This window comes from Tinamus guttatus, unplaced genomic scaffold (assembly GCF_059628265.1).
Source record: "Tinamus guttatus ecotype Peru unplaced genomic scaffold, ASM5962826v1 Tinamus_guttatus_pri_ptg000599l, whole genome shotgun sequence".
In the NCBI taxonomy this organism is placed as follows: Eukaryota; Metazoa; Chordata; class Aves; order Tinamiformes; family Tinamidae; genus Tinamus; species Tinamus guttatus.
In genome coordinates this window covers 210,910-229,839 of record NW_028289133.1, presented here as the reverse complement: position 1 = coordinate 229,839, position 18,930 = coordinate 210,910, and the positions used below count along the sequence as shown (strand labels likewise).

Sequence of the window (18,930 nt, the reverse complement as noted above, 5' to 3'; positions counted from 1 at the left end):
TTTCTACATTAAAGCACTGTATAAAACCAGTTAACCTACACATCTTTGTAAGACTATAGATAGGAAAATGGAAGTGAAGATAAGTTGCTGTGAGGCACACAAAGTCTCTTACAAAGTCAGGACTAATTCCCTGGACTTTGGATTCAATACCCTAGATCAGATTCCAGTGAGATGGCCCAAAGAGATACAAGAACATGTCATAAAACTGTGCAATTTCATTGTTACGTGCAATTTCATTGTTACGTAGGCAGACCACTCACCTTCAACTTTTACAGATAATGTGATGCTTGCACCTTTCTTAACCTTTTTATTGGTAAATCTTTCCAGGAACCTTGGTGGTATCAGTTGCTCATGGGCATCTGAAAATGACATTATTTGTAGAACATGGTTACACCTTCTGTGTGAGCTGAGACCACTGAAAAAATTTCTAGGGGTTCTGTTATCATCTGCTACAGATCTTACCTGTTTCTGGTGGTTCTTTCTCATCAGGCCCTGTGAAGCAGAGGATAAGAACAAAATTACCAATATGTTTCTGTCCATGAAGTGCAAAGGAAGAAAAAAAGATTCTAGGGGATGACTCACTGCAGGACACACTACACGGAAATGTTATTTCATTGGAATAGGAGTCAGGAGTCAAGACATGCCAAAAAACTACCTTTGACTACCAGCCTGGCTGACGAATATGCAGAACCAGCCGAGTTAATGACAAATGTTGAGTATTGGCCAGCATCAGCCTTGGTGACATTGAGAATTTCCAGGGAGTGGAATTCTCTTTTATCGATCTTCAGAATACGGTCGGAGGCATTTAATGGCTGTCCATCTTTGAACCAATAGAGGCGAGGCTCTGGGTACCCTACAAGGAACAGAGAATATAGTGCATTAGCAGTGACAATTTGGGAGCATCTCCACCCAACCACAAGCTTCAGAAGAGTTGAGGAAACTCAGTTTAAATTATTTTCCTGTCTCTTCAGTTCTTGAAGCTTGCTGCTTCATACGCTCCATAGTTGCTGCATATCCAAATACCTTCCAGATTGGAAGGACCAACTTGCAACACACACAAAGCCAAACACTAAAATCCACAGTGAAGCAAAATGTCGGCCTAAATCACCCTTGGTTTGTGTCACAGCTTCACCACCTGCTCCAATGAAGTAGTTGCAGTGAGGGAAGATGAGTTAGGACTCATTACTAGTTCCTAGTCCAGAACTCTTTCATTTATTAAAGAGTATGAAGAGATGCTATTGCTTTTTCATTCCTTATTGTTCCTATGGAAACATATCCTTGTAATTATGCCTGCAAAGATGGGCATAAAACAGGACACTTGATCTGGTTGTGGCTGCTGCGGAACACCAATGTTCATCAGCATATATACATTTCTCTAGCTGGCTTATGCAAAAATGGTGCAAGATGAATGGATTGGGAGTGCAACTGTGAAAGAAACCTTGTCCAGCAACTTTACTCTGACAGCAAACCTGGAACAAGACAAAATGTCGCGGCTTCCCCTCACCTTTCACTTTCAGGTGAAATTTAGCCAAGGGTGCTCCAGGTGCCACATGAATATCATGAAGTTCATCGAGGATCTGAGGCAATTGCTCCTCTTCAGTGGTAGACTCCTCCTGCTCACGACTAAGAAGCAATCAAAGTTAATAACGATAATTCACGATAAACACGATAATTCATTCTATACGTTTGCCATCACAGTAACACATACTGATATATATGATATAATACTGATATATATATATGATATAATGATATTACACATATATCATTATAAGTAGGGGAAAGATAGCCAGGCTAGCTTGAAGTGGCAAATTAGCAGAGCAAATTAGTCCATGTTAAATGTCCATCTGCAGTAGTAAGTGGAATTTCAGCTCATCTGCTTATCCCTTTACTATATTAAACTGGTCCAGGAAAACCAGACTCAGTATTTCCACCTAGAAAGCACCATTAAAGAACTATGTTGATCTTACTGAGTCAGAAGTTAGAAAGAGCTAGAGCTAGGCTTACCTTGAAACATATTCTTTGGCACTGTAGTAGGAGGATGTCTCTGTTGCATCTGCTGCTGTCTCATAGTCAGTGCTGGTCACTGTTCAGCAGAAAAAAAAAATACTTAATGGAATCTCAAGTTTGAAATTATTACTTCTTACAATAATTAGAGCAATTAGAGATAAAAGTTTCCAAATTCATTTTCCTTGTATCCGATATTTCACCTACATACCTCTGCAACTGACCTGCTCACCAATACTAGTGACATCTGTGTTCTCCTTTAAATTATTACTTGTACCATTGTTATCGTTTTATTATTAACACATTTGTAGTATACCAGTTGAAAGATTTTAAAAAGCAGTTTGACATAGCTCCCTATTTCTTCATTTTGCTCCTAGAAACTCTCAGGCAGCAAATCCAGCATATTCTTTATTAAAAGGGCATCCACAGCTCTCTAAGAAACAGATTTAGATGAAAAGCTGCCTTTCTGATTCAACAAAAATTTGGAAGCTTTTCTTCCCCTATTTGTTTGGCCTTTTTTTTTTTTTCCTCACAGAATTTCCTAGGGGATCAAAATCTCCCCAGACTCTTCCCAGTGAGAAGGATACACTCTCCATGTCCCTACTAAGGTAAGTGCCTGGCAGTTTGATTGCACATTGCTGTAGCTGGGTCCCACATGCCCTGGCTTAGGCAGAACACCTGTGTTTATCTGAAATCTTTGTACAGAATCTTACTTCAGTTTTAGCAAAATGAAATGAAACAATTCTTTTTGAAAAATGTAAGTAACAGTTTTCTTTAAAAATACACCTCTAATTGTGATCGTTTCTGGTTTTCCTACAATTATTTTGAGACTTACGGTCTACTCGAAGCTCAGCTTTGGTTGAAGCAACACCCATGCTGTTTTCAGCAAGGCAACGGTAAACACCCATGTCAACAGGGACCACGGCTGTGATGACCAACTGATGGCGCCCTTCCTCGTCTTCGCTGATCATGTAATGGTCGTTTTCTTCAATAGCTTTCCCATCCTTGAACCAGCGAACCGTGGGGAGGGGTTTGCCAATGACGACACAGTCAAAACTGACTGGATATCCCTCTTGCACCTCTTGGTTTTGAAGCTCAGTCACGAATATGGGAGCTACAGCTAAGGCAAACAGGGGAAAAGAAAGGAAAAACTTGGCTATATTAGATATATTATAAGAGCACTTCTGCCCAGGGCCAGAAGACTTCTGTTGTGTAGGGTTTGAAATAACAGAGTGATATCTTTCTCCACAACAATAAACACCAAGAAGAAACTCCCTGACAAAAACTATGAAAAAAAATCTCCTGGACTGCCATAAACATTGAAATATCACAGTTGCAAACTACATATTGTCTCAGTTTTTTCCCTTTGCAAAATGTCTTTGGTTCCTCTTTAAGTACTATTCTGAAAACTGCCTAATTAATTGAAATACAGCAATAAAATCATTTATAGATGTATCATTATAACAGTGGAAATTTCTACTACGAAAAACATCTTTATAGATAAGTAAGAATTGCAGCTCCCTCCCCCAGAATCAACTTCATTCCTTGCCCCAAAAATGAACATGTGCAAAGATCTCCAGGAAACATCTGCATAAAATGAAAAACAAAGTTTCAAAAGTTATTCGCAAGTAAAAAATAACACTCTGATCTGCTCCAGTTATTTTTTTTCATAGCAAGAATAAGCTTGCTTTGCTCACCTGTATCAGTCAGAAAAGCGGAGGGAGGCCTTCCTAGTTGTGGTGCATAGTCCCTGGTGGTGAGTGGTTTTGCTTTCCCAATGCGCAATTCAATTTTTTTAGGGCCTTGTTCCAAAATGTCAATTTCCACAGGGATTCCCAGGGCACCAAACATCTCTCGGAACCGAGTGGCTGCAGTTTTTGCTTCAGACAAGACGTCAAACTTGATGTAGATGTACTGGTCATCCTCACGATATGTCTGATGGTCTACCACCTCTATGTCCCCTTCATCTGCACTGACAAAGAGCTCTTCCTCCACATCAGAGATATCTGTTGAGATCTTGGCCTTGAAGAGTCTGTGGAGTCTCCTTCCTGCCTTATGGAAGGCATCATCCAGCTCGCTGCCAGAAGAGCTCTCGGTCTCGCTGTCAGCAGTGTGTTTAACTTGCTTCTCTTCGCGAACTGGCTGAGGTTTCTGACTGCCGATCACCACATTAGCACTGTGTGAAACTTGGCCAAATTTATTAGATGCCTCACAGGTGTATTTACCCGTATCTTTCATATCCAGGCCAGTGATGATCAAAGAGCAGGTCCCATCACTGTAACTGTCTATGTGATAGTAGCGACCATCTGAAAGCTCTTCCCCATCTTTCAGCCAGCGGACCTTCATATCAGTTTTGCTGTGAGCCACACACTCAAGGTGGAGAGTGCTTCCAGGTTCAGCAGAGAAATCTTTGAAGGTCTTGATAAACACGGGGCGTTCTTGCTGCTTTATCTCCTTCCTGACTTTGTAGCCTTTGAAAGCAGCTTGGATCTTTACAGCTGCCTTGTTCATGGAAGGATCCTCTACATCTGTTACTTCTGGTTCAGCTGGCTTAGCATCTTGAACTGCCTCAACAGTCTCCACATCAGATTTTTCCCACTGCTTCCATAATTTGTCTGCAGAGATGGATTGAACCTTGCTAGTAACGCTGGCAATTTTCTTACCACCTTTTTTGAGGTAGACGACGAGTGAAGGGGTCCCAGCTCTAGACTCATCATCTGAACTTGTGAGAGAGAAATCCGCTTCTCCTGTCCTAGCCAGCTCGTCACATGTGGAGCATTCCTCTGAGTAATAATGAGACATCTCTGCTTCTTCCTTCTTCAGTTTCTGAAGTTTCTCATCCTCTTCAGGCACCTCACTGATGGAATCCAAGGTGGGTTCCCGGCTCATCCGGCGTTTCTTGGCCAGAGCTTCCCACAACAGGTGAAGGTCTCCCTCCTGAGCAGCCTCAGGAGGCAAGCTAGGCTGGACATGTCCATCCACCAGCTCTTCTGCTTGGCTTGGAGGGGCTGCCTCTCTGGCAATCATTGCTACAGTCGGAACTGAGGAGAATTAGATTGGTGAGATGTCAAAAAACCAAGTCTATGATTAAGCCCAGAGACAGCACGTGGAAATATCATACTAAAATCCTGACAGAAGGATATCACTGACACTTCATTAAACATTATGTTGAGAAAAAAATATAAATTTAATATCCTGCAACAGGTTGCTCAGAGGCTGTAGAGTCTCCAACTTTGGAGACATTCAAAACCCTCCTGGACAAGTCCCTGAGCAACCTGCAGCTGACACCTGCTTAGAGTAGAGGGGTTGAACTATGCTATCTAGAGATGTCCCTTACAACCTCAGCTGTCCTATGTTTCTACGCACGTACACAATATATGGTCAGACATCATGTTTTTTTCTTCCTCACTCATTTGAAGCTAACAAACCAACTTCTGTCATTCTTTCATTCTGTCATTCACAAATTAATCCAGTATTTTCAGCTTTCTCTTCACAGTGAGATTAGAGCAACTCTCTTAACCTAGTTGTGGCCAACTAAACATGTAGTATAAGCCAGTTTTGTTGGTTCCTTTCGAGGCCAAAGTAGAAAGACAGGAAGAAAGGCAGTAGGAAGACCTAGTGTACATGAAAAAATACATAACTACAAGGGTCTTCCATAAGCTCCTGCCTACACTCCTGTGGCAATTGCTGAGTATCTAGTTAAGAAAGTCAGTGGAGCATCAAGGGCAGTTCAGCTCATCCTATTTTAAAGTTAGGCAGGGCTCCACTGACTGTCTTGAATAGATCTTCATTGGTTTTGGTTACAGGGCTATGTGTTATCCCAGGGGTAACACATTTTTCTCTCTTCTTTTGAAGTTTTTATTCTAAGCTACAAAGTGCTGAGGAGTCTGCTGACTCTGGAGTCTTTTTTAAGGTGGAAAATATCAGAAAAATCTTATTTGAACAGCTCAAAAATATTACTGATTCAGAAACATTCTGGGCAATACCAAATAGGAATAATGACGCTTTGTTGACTTCAGAGACAGCTTTTAAAGGAAAATAAATTCAAGACCAAACTGCTGAGATACTCCTGGATTTCCCTAAACAGAACAGATTTAAGGTCACAGGAATGTACTCAGTACCTTCAAGACTCAGACTGGCAACAGATTTGACTTCTGGAGAAACCATGCAGGTATACGTGCCCTGATCTTCTGGTTTAAAGGCATGAATAATGAGTATCTGCTTTCTTCCATCAGATAAGATTTCGTATCTTCCTCCAGCTTGTATTTGTTCTTCTCCTTTGAACCATGTCACTGTCTCTTGGATTTCACTTGACAATTCGCACTCCAAGCGAGTCTCCTCACCTTCCAAGACTGATCCTCCCACCAAAGTATGAGTGACTGTAATTGGAGGCTCTGTAATTAAAAAGAAAAAAAAAAAAGAAAGAAGGGAAAAAAAAAAAAAGGGAAAAAGACAAGGTGATGGGAATTAACACAATATATCATAACATATCATATGGGTTCACAGTACTCCAGATGACTCTGTAGAATAATAGAATGACCAAACATTATCCCATCATTAACTTAAAGTTTCTTCGATTGTCGCAGGCAACCAAACAGTATCCAAAGTTCATGACTTCCAAAGATAAAACCAAAGATAAACCAACAAGCTCCCCCAGAGGTTAAACCAAATACAGAAATAAAATATATACATGCAGAAGTTGTTCATTTTTTCCTATTTCTGTATTTGGTGATCTTCATTTACCCATCATAATGAACATTCAAACAGCCCTAGATATCCTAGAAGATCTTAACGTTTAGGATTAAGATGTTTTGAAGAAGTGACATCATAAAGAAAAAAGAATAAAGAGATTATTAAATGCTGACTTCATCCCAGGATTGAAAAAAAGTTAAAAAAAAAAAATCTCAGAAAGTATGAAGATTTTCATAAAAACTTTTCTGTATCTTCTTTACTTTAGAAGGAGTCCTGCCAATGACGTGCTGTTTGCAGTGATACTCCAAATGAAACCAAAAGAAATCCATGAAACCTGTAGATGTTCAGCTGCCAGAGACTGGCACCTAGAGAACACAGCTGAGCTTCCCAGACGAGCAGAGTCCTGAGTGTCACCACCCTTCTACATGACACACTGGAAGCTGTTGTGTTGCAACAGCGTTGCTGTGTGCCTGAGTTTTAAACAAACGGTTTTCTTTTTTTATTTTTTTTCTTTTAATATATACGTAGTCTTTCCATTTTGAGATATTGCTGGGGATTCTGCTATCACAGATGGTGTTGCAAGAAAAGAAAAGAAAAGAAAAGAAAAAAAACATCGCAAAGAGGTTCTCCATCTCACTGTGGCTTCCAAAGTTACACCAGCAGACATCAGAGGAATTGTGTCCTCTACCACTCCCTCATGGAGATAATTATATGAAGATTTGCTAATAGTATAACAAGTGAGAAAGATGGGTGAAGAAGACAACACTGCCCACCCGCTGCACAGGCACCCAGGGTCTCAGCTGCATTTAACACATTCCAGCATGCTTCTTCTGGCACATTCCACTTGACCTTCACCAGAACAGAAACTCATGGTTCCCAGACAACACATGGATGCAGTGCAGGCCACATGATAGCTTGGTGCATTTTGGAGAAAATGGATGTTGGGCGCTAGCAAGGCTTTGTAGCATCCTAGAACAATCTTTCCAAGATCTTTCTCCTATCCTGTAGGGCAGCTAAAATACTGAAATATGTTGCTGAGTGGACTCTCCCAGGAGATCCCTGGAGTGGGTGAAGCAGGCATGCCATGCGAAACACAGGCCTAGAGCACCTCTCAGTCCTCCTGGGGCCACCTCTCCTCCTCACCTAGCTGCACCATTTGAGGGAAGTGCACCGGCTCACTGGCCCCAACTTTATTTACAGCAGAGACGCGGAATCTGTAGGGCTCGCCTGGGGTGAGGTGGTCCACCACAAACTCTGTGCTTGGAATCACTCCCTCGCTGCATGACCGCCAGCCAACACCTGGGATTTTCCTCTCCACGTTGTAGCCCAGGATGTCGCAACCACCGTCGCTCAGCGGCTTGTACCAAGACAGAGTTACAGAGTGACTGTCCTTACTTAAAACTTCTGGTTCTTCAGGGGGATCAGGGTGGGCTGAGGGCACAACAAAGTTCCAGTGATGTATAACATGAGCAATAGTGCCTTATTATACACAACTACACGAGAGGCTTCTGCAAGAAACAAGAAGGAAGTCCAATGCATTCATCACCCATCTCAGCACGAAGCTGAGTGCTACATGTCTATGATCAGAAGACATACCTAAGCTAGACCATCAACCTACGCTGCTAATGACAAACAGTCACTTTCCAAGAAGCATCTCCAATCCTTATTAAAATATTATCCCGTTCTAAAACAAGGTGTGTGTGGGTAAATTACCTGCCATCCTATACTACAACAATTCAACAAATCATGAGGATATTAGGTCGACAGTAGTTTCATTATTATTATTGGAGACTCCAGCCACTTCTTTCCACATGCAAGCCTTGGGTGCACAGCTCCTCATCTGCATTTACAGTCAAATTTCTACTTGAGTAGATTAGCACACTTCAAAGCATTCTCTGCTGCACCTGATAATTTTCCATTGCACACTAGTTCAGCTTCCTCCAATGTCCACATGTTTGCAGAAGGTGCTCAACCCTCAGTAAACAGATTTTCATGAGATTCTCTGTTACATTTTATGAAGGACTGCAGCTAAGAATCCCTGGTGATCATCTCTAGCCTGATCTGAATTTCATCTGATGAGATGAACTTTTTCTGGTTGAAGAACAAGTTGCCCAGCAGCAGCATCTTCCCAGCCTAAGAAGGCTAGCTTGGGACACGAGAAACAAATCAGTATAAAGCCTAGAAGATTTGATGCAGTACCTCAATACCAAAGTCTGAAATTTCAAGTGATGCTGGGTTAGAACAACAGATACTTACAATGTATGAACTTACCAAGCACAGTCAACTTGGCTGATGCAATCGCTTCCCTGGAAGCAAAGGTCACCTCTCCAGAATGATATGGTTGGGCTTTTTTCAGAATAAGTTTGTATTCATTTCCATCTGCTTGTACCTCCCAGTCTTCATCGGCTTGAATCTCTGTGTCATTGATATACCAAGTGACTTCATTAATTGGCACCGCTTCACTCAGAACGCAGCTAAACGTAGCTTTATCCTCTGGAGAAACTTCCACATCTGTCGGAGGCTGCAAGATCTCCAAGCGCCACCCTGCAGATTAAAACAAGCAAGAAAGCCCTCAGGTACTGAAACAAATGCTGGTAAGAGGTATTAGGAGTATTTGTGTTGAATCTCTGGGCAGCCAGGCTTTAGCAACCTAGGAGACCATCAAAAGGGAGGTTCTGTCATTACAACAGATCGTATCCTTGGGGATTAAGGCTTTCCAATACTTATCAGGAATGCAAACCAATCCAGAAATGTCTTCCTTTTCCGATATAGCATATAACAATATTGGAGAAATAAAAATGAACTTACAGAGCTTTCATTACTGAGAATCGCATATCTCTGACATTGTTTTCTTGTGTTTTCTTTACCAAACAATTTGCGAACATGACCAGAAAAACACTGAGAAAGGGGCATCCTCTCAGTGAGATATGCATTTGCAAACACTCTCTTCCTTACAGAGTACAATAGGAGTCTAGGACAAGTAGGTCTAGGTAGAATTGCCTGCAATTACCAACGGTGAATCCTGGTTCTAATTCCCTGATGGCTAATCAGTAAATGGCAATGCATAACCCAGAAGCACAGAATCAGCTGACCCCTAAAAGGGTCATAAAGAAAGAGCTACTTCCTTTTTCCCAAAATATAAAGGATTAATAGCATCATGAAATAACAGAATCACAAAATCACAGAATGATTGAGGTTGGAAGGGACCTCCAGAGATCATCTAGTCCAACCCCCCCGCTCAAGCAGGGACACCTAATAGCACGCAAACCATAACCATAATATCCTACGAAATAAAATATCAACTCAAAGGTGGACTTGGTCCACAGAGCTCAACCGCTATCTGAATCAGAGTCCAAACTCTCCCAAGACCCTCACACACTAGATCCTCAGCCTGCCTCTTTGCACATTTCTACATCAGGAAAGGCATTTCAATTTGTCTCCTTAGACCCAGGTTCTCTAGCTATAACATTTTCACATGAAATCCAAAGAGTTATCAGAATGTCTGCATCACAAATCAGCTTTTTTTTTTTTTTTTTTTTTTTTTTTTGGAACTAAGCGAAATAGGAGAAGTCTGAGACAAATTACTATTGATTTTGTACCTAACTTGGCAATATTTAAGGAAGTAAATGAGACAAGTGATGGAGATGGTAGCACTACAGAGGCAGAGAATATTTCATGTTGTCTGTGCAGCTTTTGTTGGATAACTAATGCAGAAATGTATACAGGGGCGTGCGCCCCAGTCACCGGACCACAACAGGTAACAGAAAACGTTAAGAAATAACAGCTAAATCTAATGCTGATGCAACCAGATGCAACTGTGAGGGTTTGAAGAGATTTTATCTCTTCGTAGCAAATCTGGATTTGACCTCAAAATCTTTAGTACAAGCAGATGGGTTTAATGAAATGATGAATACAATAAAATGTGGCTAATTAAAGTCCAAAACAAATCCCTGGCATTTTTCAGATGATAGTGAAAATATAGGAAACTGTTTTATGCCAAAAATTGGAAACATTCTTTGAGAATGAAAATCCTTGTGAAAAGACACTTCTGCGCATAAAGTGAAAAGACACTTTCTGAGCATTAGAAAACATCTCAGAAAGTACTGCAATGAAAACAAAGAGGGAACAGAAGTGTGTTTTTTTCTGATTTTGTGATTAGGCCATATTAAATAGGATATGTAACGCCTGCATATATGGCAAGTCAAAAGTATGGTATTGCAAATGAGAGGCAGCCACAAAAAGCTGACAACATGTATGAGAAGGATTTGTCTCTAGCCAAAAGCTGAGATAAATGTAGAGTGCTGTTTCTCTTGGACAACGTAAGTTCCTAGAAAAGTCAGCTTCACCACTGTTGAAGGAGAGTTACATGCTTCTAGCTCTTTATATCCAGGTCATGGTAAAAACAACAACAAGGAAAAAAAAAGGAAAAAATAAAATAATATTCATTTATCATGTGGGAATTATAGGTTGGGTATGAAGGAAGCGGTTTATGAAACTTTTCCTCTCTGTCACTCATCACATTGTTCTACATTTGATTTACCCTTGCATACCAAAAATGTAGGATTCCCCATCAGTATATTCCATTACCTTTCACAGTCAGGAAGGCGGAGGTCACTGCGTCACTGCACATAAAAGTCACCTGGCCACTGTCCTGGGGAGTGAGGTTCTTCATCAGGAGGAGATGTCTGCGTCCGTTTTCAAAGTAAACCACCTCTGTGTTTTCTGTAGTTTTGACGGGTTCGTCATCAATCAGCCAGTTGTAATTGTAGGTCTCAGGTTTGGAGAGGTAGCATTCAAAGAGAGCTTCACCTCCTTCAACTGCTTCCACGTTCTCCAGGCCCTGGATGATGCTGTTCTTGGCTAGTGGAGAAGGAGAACCACCAACAGTATTAATTGTTTGACTGTGCATAGCTGCATATTGACAAGTCTTGGAGCACTGGTGATTCCCAGTCCTGGAAAGCTGATAGAAAGGATATGGATGTGATAAAATAGGCTTGTGGCTTAATAATTTCTAAGACGCTCTAAAACACTGTGCTATACTTTTTAAAGTTGTGAGGTAATATAAAAATAACAAAAAACCTCTAGAAGCTCTGGCATTTCACCTAGGCTTCCTCCAAAAGTCTGGCTTCTGTCTTTTATGAATAAAGGAAAATTCATGCAAGATAAAGGCATCGGGAGGGTGTTACAGCTGGGAAAGCTGTAGGCACTGCTAACTAAGTTAACAAGCCATTTTGCAAATCTAATTCTAGCAAACAAAAGAAAAATTAACATCTATATTAATAGTATTTTCTGAATTACAAAAGCCTTATGACAATATAATATTAGGTTTATTTTCCTCTGCATGTGTGAGGTGAATCATGTGGCCAAAAACATGCAGGGTCACTGCAATTGCATGCATTGGTTGGCATTTGTACATAAGCAATCAGCCTGGTGCACAACTAAATGTGGGCTGCTGCACGTGGATATAATTTGTGTAAGATGAGGTACATGGTGAAGTTACATGCATATAAATAAAGTTGACACAAATACCATAAAATGGTCATAATCTACTCTATAAACCAACACTCTGAGATTCTCTTGTGTAGGATCTCTATGATCAGTGTCTGAAATATAGAAAATTAATTGTGAACTACTTCCTAGCAAAAAAAAATGTTGTTTGAGTTACTAAAAAGATTTTCAAATCCTTAGGGAATGCGTAGCATAAGTTAGGATCAATCCAAGCTGTTTCTTCAAGTACTTTCTGAATCCTAGTTCTCCTGTGCATAAAAAGTGGATGACTGCAGACCCTGTCTCCTCTTTTGCATTATGCTTATTCATACCTGTTAGTCATTTTTAATTCCTAAAACAGAAGGTACTTATCAAAGTATAAAAGTGCCTTATACTACAATATAATAATAAATATAAACATATATACATAAACAATACTTTGCTCCTATACTCACAATTGATTAGGCAGAGCGCACAATTTTGCCTAATAAACCATGATAATTCAGAAATCAGAGCAGAACCATTACTACTGCTCATCATATTAATTCAGCTGGTGACAGGAAAACAAAATTCCTTATGCAGATATCAGCAGTAAATTATTATACGTCTATATAAAATATATAACTTGTTATTTTTTATTTGTTGTTTCTTTGGGTCCTCACAAATACAGTTTACAAGTAAGAAGGTATTTCCTGAATGAAGAGTGTTTGAAAAAAAAATGCTGTACTAGATTAACTGTAGTTAACAGTAACTCAAAATAAAATTAAATTCCTCTCTTGCCATTAGTGACTGTTTTTAAAGTGGATTGCATATAAAAACCATTCTGTAACAGCAAAAAAGTATTCTCACTATTCCTTTGGACCAATAATACCATCTGCAATATGCCAGTAACTCAGCAAGACGTCCTATTGAATTGATGATAGAGTCAAATGTGGTTCATCATACAAGAGATAGAATTCATAATAGATATAATAAGTGAGTGTTAATTAGACTTAAGCTTCCAGGAAATGCCGCAATTTCCTATTCAGTTCCGATTAACTCCCATCTATTTTTAGCACTGCTATCAGCTATCAGAATGGGATCTGAGGTGTCACTTATTGTGTGATGCTCCATGATTTTTTCACCTTTTTGTATTTGGAACCCATGATAGTCTTCCTCCTTGTCTGGAAGACCTCACCTTGAACATCAAGTGCAGCCACCACTTTAGTGCCTTCAGCTTCACAAGAATAGATGCCAGTGTCTTCTGGGACCGCAGGTTTAATTGTTAGCATGCTTACATTCCAGTCCTGCACGATAATGACTCGCTGCCCATCTGCATGTATTTCCTGATCATTTTTCTTCCATATGGCGTGCACTGGCCTAGAATATTGGCATATGAACTCTGCTGTGCCATCTTCATCAACAGTTATATCCTGCATGGGACTGACCACTTCAATGGTTGGATCTGTCAACCAACACGTCAGGAGGGACATGCATTAGCGGATCCTTAACAAAATAGCAACTTGGAGATTTTTTTTTTTTTTTTTTGACATGTACAGAGTTGTAGAAAGCAAGCCGAGTGACAGTGCAAGCAAGAAGCTCACTGGACACACTAGGCATTAGCAGTTTTAGTCTTTGCTTGTGTCAGCATCAAGCAGGATAAAGCAAACCTGGTGCATTAGAAGGTAACGAGCACACTGGAAGGTGGACCAGCAGCAGTGAAGGCCTGAACTTTAACAGTCTTAACCCTGAACTTGTGCAGAACATCTGCTGGAACTCCTGCTTTCACTCGTTCTCCTCTCAGCACTGGTGAGACTTTCTAGACTAAGTAGTGCTGCATGTGAAACACTTTTTCTTCCGAGGACCTTTCAAGAGTGCAAGTCTGAGATGGATGAACATAGTGGAGGGACTGCCTTGACTGATTTGGGAAAAAATAATAATAATAATAAGACACTAGCATTGTTCAGTGGGACCGGGGGAAGGGGCCTGAAGTGGCAAGGTCCTGAGGAGAGCCCGCTCACAGCAGAACAGCTCATGGACAGCTCTAACAAGGACAGACCCTGCACAAGGGAGAGGTACATGCTCTTTTAATTAGCCCTGTACCAGAGATATAGTTCTGGAAGCGGTAAGAAGCAGTTTCCTTTTCTCTTGCTAATAGGTACATCAAACAGATCTCTGGAATGCTCCTCTTAAGGAAGTTTGGGAAATGCCTCTTGGCATCTCGTTGCAAGGCTTGATTCTGTTCTCTAAGGCTCCCTCTGCCACCCTGTGTGCGTGTACATGCATATGGAGAGGAGGCATCAATGTCAGATTCTAGAGATGTTTTGGTTGCATTAGGACTGAAGAAGCAAGATGATGTCTGTACAATGCGGGGACTACACCGCCATCCCCATAAGGTGGAAAAATACACTCATCTCAATGTCACCACCATCCCAAAAGGAGAATGTCCTTTTCTCACTGTCCCACTGCTGAACTAAGAGCTTGGTAGCCCTACTCTTCCCTGAAGCATGACAAGATCCACCCTGGGCCATGGGTACACTGTAGTTCCCCATCCAAGGGGAGCAGGGGGAGAGGACAGCTCTTCCAGACTTCTCCATTCCCCCCTGCTCAGCCATGCTAGGAGAGTGAATGAACGGATGAACTGTAGGACAGAGCATTGTGAAGAAGAAAAGCTGTCAGGAGACCTCGGACAACACAGAATATATATCCCATTATAAAGACACCAGGAAAACAGGGTTCACAGCACTAAGAGAGACAACCTGTTCCCTGATGAAGAACAAGCCACAGATAGCTAGGTAGACTGAAGATAGAAGATAGGCTTGAAGATAGAACTTCAAATTTCTGGACAAAATAAAGTGAAGGAAATTGGCTGTTAATACAACCTCAACTAGAATCTTACTAGTATTTTGGTGTCCTATTTAATCAAGTGTTACTGAGCAGAACACCATAACTGGAATGGTTTTTGAAGGCCTTCCTCATCCTAATCCTGTTACAGTTATATAATATTGGGACTTGTTTCACATTAAAAAAATCTTTACTTCAGTAGAAACACTATATATATGTGTGTGTGTGTATGTGTATGTATATATATATATACATATATATGTGTGTGTATATATATATATATATATACATATACATATATACATATATATACATACACATACACACACACACACACACGTCTTATCATGAGCTTTGGCTACTAGACTTCAACAATTCTGTGATTCTATGAAATTTAAACTTCCCAGGAGCCCTTCGTTTGGCTGAATATCTAACAGCACATTTATTCTTAGTTAGTTTCTACATCTGCTGGAGTTCTTTGCCTTCAGTGCTCAGAACCAGACTATCTCTGGAAATAAGTCAAATTTGTTGGCAAATTAACTTGGGATTTCTCATGTTTACACACTATCCAACTGTTGTACCATTCTGATACTAACTATAAATGATTTGGCATTTCTTCTCCTCAGAAATGCAAAATTTTCTGAAGATCCAGAAAGGGACACATTCTTTTTGTTAACAGAGACATAGATAACAACTCCTGACTACGATTCCATATTGTGGACAATCCATTCTATGGTAAACAATTATAATGTAAAGGAAGACATGAACAAAGAGATCATTTCAGCCTTTACATTGCCTTACATGCTAAACCTAATATACAAATCCCATTACCAAATAAGGAATAAGTACTTTTTTTTTTTTTTTCTGAAAAGTAACAGCTTTCCTGGATGGCTATAATAGGACCGGCTGTGAAGAAGCTTGCTTTACCATAAAGTTTGGAGCTCAGTGTTATTTGCAGTTTGTGGCTACCCTTACCAAATGGGGAAAAAGATCATTTAATGGAAAAAAACTTTGCTAGTTCAGTGCTAACCATTAATAGTCAACCATTAGAAAACCACTTTGGGACCCACTTTGCCACTGTGGTACTCTGTGGTCATACAGGAGCTTCTGGGGGGTGCTCTGGAGCCATCAGTGTATGAGTCCAGGATCTTCACTTGGGAATACATTGAGCTTTGTATATTTAGAGTAACCAAGTGCTGGAACAGCACAGTAGTGAATTCCGTGAACTTCTGCCCACATAATATTTTGCGGAATTGTAAAAACAGCTTGGGAGGAGAACTGGGGAGCTCCACAGTGACCAAAGCACAGTCTCTTCTATTGAGTATGCCCAGCTCTACCAAGAGACCAGCTGAAAACAAAAGCTCTGACCCTGCAAGACCTCCTCACGTGAATCATCCTAAAAGCAGTGGATATACCTACAAGACTGCTGGCATGAGTACGGGTAGAATGCTATAGGACTATCATGCCAAAGAAGAGTTTTGGTGACATTTAGTAAGAGTAGCCAGGAAGGTAGAAGCACTAGCACACTGAGCACTTGTGGAGATGGCCATTTGTGTCTTGCTAACAACAAAATACCTTTGACTAATAATTTAGCTGAAGATATAAGGGACCCAGCTCGGAAGGTGACAGTGCCCGAGTCATGGCACGCCACGTCCTTTAGGGTCAGAGTGTGGACTGTCCCGTCCTGCTCAGAGATTTCTGTCACAAAGTTGTTGTGAAGGGGAGATCCATCAAGCCACCACTGTACGTTCTTCACGCCTGGCTGTGAGACTTCACAGGTGAATGTGGCTGACTCACCCACAAAGACATCTGTGTTCTTTAAATCAGTAACTATGACTGCTTCTTCTTCTGTATAACAGAGCAAGAGAAGGTGCCAAGGGAAAACAAAAGCATAAACATATACACGTTCCTTCCAGTAGAAATAACCCAAGGGACAAGGCAAGCTGTACTGGAAAATTAAACTTGCAATGTTTGTTCCAGAGGGGGAAAAAAAGAAAAAGAAAAAAAAAGAAAAAAAAGAAAGAAGAAGGAAAAAAAAAAGACCTTACATTTCTTAGAGAGAATTAAAAAAAACAGCCTCCATCTTTACCTGGCTGTCCTGTGTATGTTGCAGCCATCTCCATTGACACTGTAGGTGGTCAGAGGCAGAAACCTTGCTTAAGGTTTCAGTAGGGACATTTATTTACACTGCTTTAATAGATTAATATCAAAAACTATTGAAGCCACAATCCATCAAAACAGGAAATTAAGTATTTTCCCTAATACTTACTCCAAAAAATAGTTTTTAAACAGTAAAAAGACAAGTTTCTGTGGTGACATTGGTCTAGTACTGTCAAAGATACTTGGTGATACTTGGGTGAGAAATTCTGGCACAGAAGTCAGAGCATTTGCATCACATTTCACTTACCTTGCACATACACAGAGCCTGTGGTTATTGCATATTCAGTGCTACACGTGTAATCCCCACAGTCATCAGGCTCCACACCATGGATGATGAGCTCAGCAATCCTGCCCTTCAGCTTCATCTCGTACTTGTCGCTGGGTTGAAGGACCATGTTGCCCTTTCTCCACTCAACAGGAGCATTTGGCTTGGAGATCTCGCAGTGCAGGACGGCCGTTCCCCCTTCCTCAGTCTCCACGTTTTTGAGCTCCTCCTTAAACAGCACTGGCAGCACTGCAATGGACAGGCAGACACAGCGGTGACGCAGGGGATGGTGACTTGCACCTTCTCCCATCTCCCTGCGGCCACAGCTGGGAACACCACCACTCCAGCAGGACTTTGAGTCCTGGCATAGCCAAAGCTTCATGGGGATCACCATGATGGGAGACCACTGCTGCTTCATACAGGATCAATGTGGGTCATGGGCTGTCTAAAGGGCTTCATGTGCACACCCCTACACTTTTCAGTGCGACCACTTAGAGGGACAGCAGTATAAAAACATTTAATTGCTGGAGCAACTCATTCTAAACGTAATACCATTTGTGACAGCCTAACACAGGCTCTAAAACCAGTATATTAAGTCTAAATCTAATATACAAGGTTAAACCTTGTATTGCAATTTTCAGGCACAGAGTATTAACGATAATTCAACATTTCAGCTTGGTGCAGGATGACCACAGGCAATTTTTTTCTGCCCCCAAGCAAGGTTCGGCCTCTTACCTTTGACTTGCAGTGATGCAGAGGCCTGCTGATCCCCTGAGACACATGTGTAAGTGCCAGAATCCTGAGCCTCGGCATCATAGATAAGAAGCTCAACGTCTGTCCCCTCTTGCCTTATCTCGTACTTGTCACTTGACTGCAACACCTTATCTCCTTTCCTCCACTCGACAGAAACATTAGGTTTGGTCAGCTTACAGGGCAGAACGGCTGTGCCGCCTTCCTCCACTTCTTCATCTATCAGCCAGTTTTTCAAAAACACAGGCAGAGCTGGAAAGGCAAGGAGGAAAAAAAGTGTAAAACACGAAGTGGAGGAATGTCTCATTTTTAAGGTACGGTTCACCTACAATTCTGCTGTATTTATCTGAAGGAGAACTGCCAGGGGTACGAAAGTCTATGTCTAAGTCAGGTGGAGTCATTCATACAAGGTGGGCTCCAATCACCTTCCTTGAAAAACTGGGCAGCCACCATGGACTCATAAAATCTCACGCTCAAATTGAGAGCTTTAGTTTCGTTTCTGTTGCAAGAAGAAAGGACAGCACAAATTTAGATCTTGTGCCGGTAGCAGGACAACTCTCATGTCACTTCAGTTAGTTCCCATGGTTCCAGGATCACTCTGGACACATGATAATGCTTTCTAATGTGCAGCACAAATATATCATTGGTTGGCTTTCTGGACAACAGTTTGGACCTGATTTAAGGACATACTGACCTATTAAACAAATGAAGAGCAAACATATCTCATATATCAATAATTTGATTAA

General features: G+C 41.0%; 1 protein-coding gene across 1 annotated transcript in view; it reads right to left on the bottom strand.

Moving 5' to 3' along the window:
• The window catches only part of OBSCN (obscurin, cytoskeletal calmodulin and titin-interacting RhoGEF), a 141,641-nt gene that overhangs the window by 53,871 nt on the left and 68,840 nt on the right, over positions 1 to 18,930 (bottom strand). Inside the window, exons 47-61 of the mRNA XM_088534760.1 lie at positions 18,170 to 18,436; positions 17,417 to 17,683; positions 16,585 to 16,857; positions 13,364 to 13,630; positions 11,287 to 11,559; positions 8,971 to 9,243; positions 7,843 to 8,130; positions 6,129 to 6,401; positions 3,705 to 5,048; positions 2,843 to 3,121; positions 2,008 to 2,086; positions 1,505 to 1,623; positions 656 to 853; positions 463 to 492; positions 261 to 359 (exon numbers count right to left, since the gene is read on the bottom strand). Coding sequence (XP_088390886.1) covers positions 261 to 359; positions 463 to 492; positions 656 to 853; positions 1,505 to 1,623; positions 2,008 to 2,086; positions 2,843 to 3,121; positions 3,705 to 5,048; positions 6,129 to 6,401; positions 7,843 to 8,130; positions 8,971 to 9,243; positions 11,287 to 11,559; positions 13,364 to 13,630; positions 16,585 to 16,857; positions 17,417 to 17,683; positions 18,170 to 18,436 — 4,329 coding nt within the window. The remainder of the gene's footprint in view (positions 1 to 260; positions 360 to 462; positions 493 to 655; positions 854 to 1,504; positions 1,624 to 2,007; positions 2,087 to 2,842; positions 3,122 to 3,704; positions 5,049 to 6,128; positions 6,402 to 7,842; positions 8,131 to 8,970; positions 9,244 to 11,286; positions 11,560 to 13,363; positions 13,631 to 16,584; positions 16,858 to 17,416; positions 17,684 to 18,169; positions 18,437 to 18,930) is intronic.